This window comes from Orcinus orca, chromosome 16 (assembly GCF_937001465.1).
Source record: "Orcinus orca chromosome 16, mOrcOrc1.1, whole genome shotgun sequence".
NCBI classification, from domain to species: Eukaryota; Metazoa; Chordata; class Mammalia; order Artiodactyla; family Delphinidae; genus Orcinus; species Orcinus orca.
Window position 1 is genome coordinate 33,327,662 of NC_064574.1, and position 7,788 is coordinate 33,335,449.

At 51.5% G+C, this 7,788-nt stretch overlaps 1 protein-coding gene across 1 annotated transcript in view; it reads right to left on the reverse strand.

The window, feature by feature from the left end:
* LRRN4 (leucine rich repeat neuronal 4) overlaps positions 1-6,725 on the reverse strand; it is a 15,643-nt gene extending 8,918 nt beyond the window's left edge. Inside the window, exons 1-2 of the mRNA XM_033440264.2 lie at positions 6,065-6,725; positions 4,023-4,227 (exon numbers count right to left, since the gene is read on the reverse strand). Of these exons, the coding sequence (XP_033296155.2) occupies positions 4,023-4,227; positions 6,065-6,725 (866 nt within the window). The remainder of the gene's footprint in view (positions 1-4,022; positions 4,228-6,064) is intronic.
* Between the last annotated feature and the right edge of the window lie 1,063 nt (positions 6,726-7,788).

Consider the following 7,788-nt stretch of genomic DNA (forward strand, 5'->3'; position numbering starts at 1 on the left):
TCCTGGCCTCTTGTACATGTTCTCAGTTATAATCTGAGTATCATTAGCAACAGGAGTTACACTCTATCTACAGGCCTCTTCTGATCAAAGGCTGGCTTTTCTCCATCTGCCTGGGAAACATCCACCTTCTCCTCCTGCTCTGGGGGAGATGCAGATGTTCTGGGCAAGGAAGGACCTACCACCCAGATCTGCTCTAACACTCCTGGCCAGTGGGCACCTGACAGTTGTCCCCTGTGGAGCACTGAATATATGTGTGTGCCATTTATATTGAAACTTAAGCTGTGCCCACATATATGTGTATATATATATATATGCAAATGCTTGCTTTTAGCAGGATTCACAGAGATAGAGTAGAAATCTTAGGATGGGAGTTTACTTAGCACTTCATCTTTCAAAAGAAATATTTTTCTTTTTGCCTGAAGGGGAAAGGAAAAGGATTACCATATTTTGGGGGAAGTAACATTGCTTAGTGGTTCAGGTAACATTATCTCATTGATCATGAGGTAGATAATATTTCACTCTTTTTTTTTTTGGCTGCACTTGCGGGATCTTAGCTCCCTGACCAGGAATTGAACCTGGGCCCCGGCAGTGAGAGCGCCAACTCCTAACCACTGGACCACCAGGGAATTCCCAATATTTCACTCATTTTATAAATAAGGAAAAGGAGTCTTTTCCTTATCTGACAGCCCTTTGGGCCATCCAGTGCAACCTGCATATGATAAAGACAAGCTGCATTTGCCATCCGCATGCTGAGGGAGACCCTGCATCATGTCCTGACGCATGATGGCACCTAGGTGTTCTCTGCATCTGAACTGACAGAGCCCTAGTGTGGAAGAAGTTTCCCCTCGCCCTCTAAACAATCTTTTTCTCTTTTTTTGCTGCTATATTGCCAAGGGCGTCTCCCTCCTGCATGTAGTGTTGTCGGAGAGGACTGTGGATGGCGTTGGGCATGCTGGGTTGGCAGAGCAGCCAGGAGGGTGCCACCCCCTCTTCAGAGGGTGCTGACTGTGCCAGGGCATGCACACGTCCCCCAGCATCTATCACAGATAGCCTCCCAGGGGAGGCTGTGGGTGAGCTAAGGAGAGCCAGAAGCAAGGTGGGCTGAGCAGGGAAGAGGGTCCAGCAGGGGAGTGGGCATTTAATAAGCTGCAGAGGCTTGAGAGCTCCCAGCCTTCTGGGAGTGGCTCCTCCCCCAGCTGGAGCACAGTGGGGTACAGTGGGGGCCTGGGCTGAGCCAGCCAGAGAGTTAAACCTTTCCCTCCAGCCACGGAAAGCATGGAAAGGTTTTCATTTGGCTTAAGACTCAATCAGATTACAGTTTAGACAGACCTCTTGGCTGAATATGGTGACTGGGTTACAAGGGTTCTTAACCTGAAGTCCTTGGAGACAGGGTCTGTGAACTTGGATGGAGAATATTACTTCTTTACTTTCACAAACCTCTAACTGAAATTTACCATTTGCTACAGTGGCAAAAGAAGGCAGCAAATCACAGGTGAATCACCAACAAATCACAGATATTTCCATATCACTTTTCAGTAGTTTTCTGTCATTTATAATCATCAAAATTATGGAAGTTATTGGACGTGCTGCTGGATTTTGTTATTTATGGTGTTAAATAAAGAAGCACACCCCACACACATATATTCCTAAAACACACATTTAAAAATATTTTGTTAACTATAATTGGTTTCTTTGGAATCCTACGTACATACCCTACTTTATGTATATCAGAACATTCTTCTGGCCCATAGGCTTCACAGAATGCCACAGGAGTCCACGGAACAGAAACGTTTGAGACTTCCTGCACTAACATGTGGGCCTCTGAAGGTGGAGTCACCGATTAGAAGGCTCTCGGTTATTGGGGTAGGGAATGAGGAGAACTTGATATCCAGCTGCCCTGCAGGGCAGGTAGGAAGGGCTGGCACAGGAGCTATTGGGAATGGAGACCAGACTGGACCTGGTAACTGGGGAGCCAACCTTAAGATCCATCTACACCTGCACTGACTCTTCAACCCATTCCCATCTGGCTCCACTGAGAACGAATGTCACCAACACCCCACATTTTGCCAAATCCTACGGCATCAGACAAGGGGGTGGGGACAATGCTAGAGGAAGCATGTAGGGTGAGAAATGACATGCCAAAAAGTTGTAAGAAGTGGAAATAGCCAATGACCTTAAGAAGGCCTATCCAGAAAGGATGGAGAAGCACCAGGGCAACATCCTGAGGACAAGGAGAGCGTGTCAAGAGGGGGAAAGACTCAACAAGGGGCTCAGTGGATAGAGAAGTGTCCACTGGATGTAGCAGCTGAAATGCCACTGGTCCCATTCAATCATGAAGCTGAAGTGGGTGGTCAGATTGCAGCGAACTGAGAAGCGTAGGGAGAGGAAGCAGCCACCACTTCTGACCCAGGTATGCCTGCTTTTCTTGGGGTCTAGGTTGCCTTTTCCACCTGGTGAGTTTGGACTCACCGTTGAAGATATGGATCAATTATGTTTTTCCAGTCTGCTGGAGCTGATCGTTAACCCCACTTGCCTTATAGCACGGTACATGGTGTGTGCCTCTGTTACTGATCCCAGCATATCATGACAATTGGCAGATGTCCGCTGCCTACAGAACTGTGCACTCCCTGAAAGCAAGGGCCATGCTGTCATCATCAACACCACCATCGCCCTCAACAGCATCATTGTTACTGGTGCCTTCACCACTATCCCCATCAGCATCCACCGTCATCACCTGATACCTCCTCCACCATCTGTGTGCTGAAGGTGCTCAGTTAGGGATCTCCAGCCCAGGCCTTCCATGATTTCCAGCCTCATGTATCTAGTTGTGTGCTAGATCCTGACAGACCTATGAGACATCCAGTGGAGATGCCCAGTAGTAATAATACAAACCTCCTGTTCTGTGCCAGGTGCTGTTATAGGCACATATCAAAACATTTCCTCTCACAACAATGCAGTGGGGGAGGATTTGATCATTATCCCCATTTCACAGATGAGGAAACTGAGCCACAGAAGCATTAGGTAACTTGCCCCAACTCACATAGCTAGTAAGTGGTGGGTGGACTCAGGATTGAGCCCAGGCAGTTTGGTTCCGTATCTGATAACCTTAAATAATGCTGCATCAGTCTGAAGCTCAAAAGAGGAGTCTGAGCCAGAGATGATATCACTCTCATCCACATCATCACCACTGCCACCATCGTCATCACCATTACCATCCTATCACCAGTTCACCATCATCAGAGTTACCATTACCACCATCACTGTCATCATTATATCACCTTCATCACAACCACCATGATGATCTTAACTAATGTTATAGAGCACACACAATGTGCCAGGCACTGAGCTAAGTGCTCTGCATGTTCTATGTCCTTTTCACTTGTGATAAGCCCCAAAGTGAGTACTCTGGAGCTAGCAGAGAAAGAAGAGAAGTAGCTACATTGAGAGTGATGGTGGGGCAACAGTGCTTGTGGGCCCACAGGAAAGGAGGTGGCCTGGGATCATCTTCAAAGGGACGTTGCCCTTCCTGCTAGAAGTCAGAACAGTAGTTGCTCTTGGGAAGGAGGGTGGATATAGACACTTGGGACATCCACTGGGCCAGACGGCACCATCCCCAGGTCCCAATGCAAGTAGGACCTGCTCAAGCCCTGGAAGGGGCTGCTGACTTGCATAAACACATGGGGAAGCAGGTGGTTGGAAAAATAGAGAAGACCCTGATGCCCTCAACTCCTCTTCCCACTGCAAGTTTCTCATCCTGGGCTTAAAGGAAACTTAACATGCATGAGAGTTTGAAGTTTTAACATTACTCTGGACAGGACTGATTTGCTTGATTTTTAGGCTGGATGGACTCTCTAGGATGTGCCCACCATATCACTCGAAGGATGCGGAGGAACAAGACCCCAGCGAGGCCTTGAAGGAGCAGTGGAAGGCAAAGTAAGGTCTGGTTTATCCTATAAAATAGTTATGCCTATTCAACTTAGTGTAATGGGCAAAAATCAGTCACGTGCTTCAGGAACACTTACTTCTGGAAATGAAGGACCTGTAGGAGAGGCGTGTCTTGAAAGATGTGTGTATGGACAGAGGTAAGTGCTGGTGAATCTTGACAATCCAGCTGCTGCAGGTCAGGGGTCACCTTGAAAATGTCCCCCTCCAGGCTGTTCAGCCTGGGCATCTTCCTTAGGTAGAGGGACGTGAGCTTCGGCAGGTCTCTGATCCATCCTGACTGAACTGAAACACAGAGGGGAAGCTGCCCACTACCTGGGAAGGCATAAACCCAGGAGGCCGGCATGGGATTAAGGAAACAATGAGAGTGACAAGGTGAGTGGTGAAGGTCATTGCAGAGCATGGGTACAGTGGGCAGCTTTGGGAATCTCAGAAGCATGAGCCATTTCAGCTGGAAGGGCCCTCGGAGATGACCAGTTATTCCTTTTCCAGCCCCAGGTGGCTGAGGCCCCAGAGGACAATGCCTGGCGAAAGGCCACACGGTGGGGAAGGGACAGGGTGGGGCTTGACCCCAGGACACTGTCTCCAAGTCCACTGTTGCCCCACCCTCTTGTTAAACCCCTCACAGAAGTACCCCAGCCTTTACTCTGATGGCTACTAGGAGAAAGGGAAGTCTTTGAGGAATGTAAGGAAGGAGAGGAGGAGTGAGGTAGGAGGAGGCCCAGAAACCTCATTTTGTGGCTCTCCTAGTAAATGGAGAATGTGCCCCTTCCTCTGATTCCTGTTCTTTGTTCTCTTGTCGGTGGTGGAACAGGTGATTACAGTAAGTCCCCTACATACGAACATTCAAGTTGTGAACTTTCAAAGATGCGAACATGCATTCGCATGTCCAATCATGTAAGTTCTATTTGAGGAGGCGCTGTTAGTTTTTGAGGCACAGGATTGGAATGTAGAACAGTACATGAAGGTTGCAGCAGCCATTCAAAATGCAATCCAGTGCTACCGTGTCATCTATGATAAGAAAAAAAGAGCTAATACCCAGATATCACTGGATTTTTGTTTTAAGAGGGTAGATAGAATTGAATCCAGCAAGGAACCAGAACCTGTGCCATCAACGTCAGGCATGAGTGAAATTGCAGCTCACCCTCCATCTCCTATTGCTGACGATTCTCCAGCTCTACCATCTCCCACCTCCCCTCCCTCCTCCAGTCAGTAACTCTTCTTGCCTGTTCACTTGGTGCCAGCCCCTGTGTGCCAGCTGTTGTACTGTACTACTGTACTTTTCAAGGTAGTGTACTGTAAGATTAAAAATGTTTTATTTTTTGTGTTTTATGTATTATTTGTGTGAAAAGTATTATAAACCTATTACAGTACAGTACTATATAGCCGATTGTGTTAGCTGGGTACCTAGACAGACTTTGTTGGGCTTACCAACAAATTGGACTTACGAACATGTTCTAGGAACAGAACTCCTTCGTATGTAGGGGACTTACTGTGTAGATGAGAAGTGTTTTTTTAAAAATAACACCAACCTTGTGAATCAGAGTCAGAACATGCCAAGTACAGGAAAACAGGTATTCTCACCTCCCTCCTGTGTCTTATTGAAGGATTCAACATTCACAGAAAGAGTTTTAGCCAACTGAATAGAAATCAATGAATGCATCCTCTGAGCATCAGGTGCTTCACGTTAACTAAATGTTTGGTACCAAGTTCTTCCATTCATCAGCCCCAAAGCGCTGCATCCACTCCCCATTCTACAAGCATTGACCAGCTCTGCTGGGGAGCAGAACAGAGAGGCTAAAAGTGTGGGCTCTGGACCCAGAACGCTTGGGTTCGGATATGGAGGCACCGCTAATGACCTGGGAGGCTGCGGGCCAGCCATTCCTCTTTCTCTGTGCCCTGGTTCCCTCACATGCAGAACGGAGATAATAGTCCCCACCTCTTGGAACTCAAGGAGTGAAGCCTGGTGCGGCGCTTCGAACAGGGTGCCCTCGGCTCGGGGCGGGTCTTTTTGAGTGGTCTTGTGAGCAGGCGCCGGGGGCAGCGCCCCTCGAGGAAGTTCACAGCCCTTTCTCCCCAGATCGCCAGCCCCTCGGGCTCGACACCCGGCGCCCGCACTCACCGCGCCGGAGGAACGTGCCGCTGAGATCCAGGACCTCGAGCGCAGCCAGGGGCGCGCCACCAGCCCCCGCGAAGGCAGCGTCGGCGATGCCAGCGTGGTCGCCGCGGCCCAGCGCGGTGCAGGACAGGTTGAGCAGGCGCAGCGCGGGGAAGCAGGCGAAGGCTCCGGTCTGCAGCGCCCGCAGCGGGTTCCCGGCCAGCGCCAGCGTTCGGAGGCCGGGCAGCACGGGCCCGGAGCACGGCGGCAGGGCTTCCAGCAGGTTGTAGCTGAGGTCGAGCGTGTGCAGTCCCGCGGGCGCGCCGGGGCCCCAGCGCAGCGCGGCGATGCGGTTGTGGCGCAGCGTCAGCACCTGCAGCCGCGGCAGGTGACCGAGCTCGGGCGCGCTCAGGGCGCGCAGCAGGTTGTGGCTGCCGTCGAGACTGTGCAGCGCGCGCGGCAGGCAGCCCGGCAGGCGCTCCAGGCTGCGGTTCGTGAGGGTCAGGGTCGTGACTCCCGCGGCGGGGAGCCCTTCGCAGGGCGAGACCGTGGCGTTGCCGGCCCCGCTCCCCCAGGGGCCCTGGTGAGTGAGCTGGAAAACTGGGGCCTTCTGGAGTGGCCCCGCCCGGCTCGGGCGCGGTGCCGTCCACGGCAGCAGCAGCAGCACCAGCAGATCCCACCACATGGCGCTTAGCTGCAGACAGAAGAGCGGACCAACCCATTAAATGCATTGGAAACGCCGAACGAAGGGGCAAACGCGCCGCCCCCACCCCCCGCCGCCTCTTCCCCAGGAAGAGCCTGGATGTTCCCTGAAGGGCGAGAGCTGTTTCCCCGCGTCACAGATGTGCGGTGACTTGGTCCCTGCCTGCTTTGCCCCATCATCTCCCGCATGTACCCCGCGGCACCTCCTGCCCTTCCTTCCCCTAGCTCTGCCTTTCCCTCTCATTCACTCGAGGATTTCCACCCACAGGTGACCTCTTGAGGAAGGCCTCCCTTATCTGCCCCTGAACTTTCCAGTAACCCTCTCCCTTTGCTTGTCCCCATCCCATGAGTTTCTGGGGGGAAGGGAACATGACCTTTCTCTTTGCAAATTCTCCCCAGGTGTGCAGACGCTGCTGCATAAACGTATATTAGTAACATGCCAGTGGATGGCCTCAGTCGGGAGGGAGCTCTGCTGGGGTATAATAAACATGGGACTTAAGGAAGACTTTATTTGTTCCAACGACACTCAGTTGCCCCAATTTTCCCCCTTAGACTACGGAGCCACAGGTGAGTCCAGTTTGCCTGTAAACTAGTTTGCAAGTCACACTTTAAATTCTGGGATCTCTTTCTTGGGAGGACACTCAGGGTTGCCTTCAGGGAAGAAGGGAGCCCACAGACCACTGTGGGGCTTGGGAACCTGGAGTCAAGTATTTCCTCATCCCATGTTGGTTCCAACAAAAGCTAGGGTTCCTGAGGTCAGCCCTGCCCAGAAGGGATGACTGAGGGCTGCTAGAAGTGGAGTTTCTGGAGTGCCCAGGATTGCACAGGGCAGCTGGGAGATCAGGTAGGGATAGATCAGGCAGCCACGGGCTGCTGTGGATGTGTCAGAGCTACTTCCAACTAGGTCCTGACCCTGAGGTCACTGCTTGACATCCCCTCATTTTTGCAGGTGTGCATTCCTGCTCCAGCTCTCTCTGCTGACTGCTAAGTCCCTGAGCAACCACCCTGGCTCCAGGGAAAGGGCCTCCCTCTTGCTAGCTGGGGGG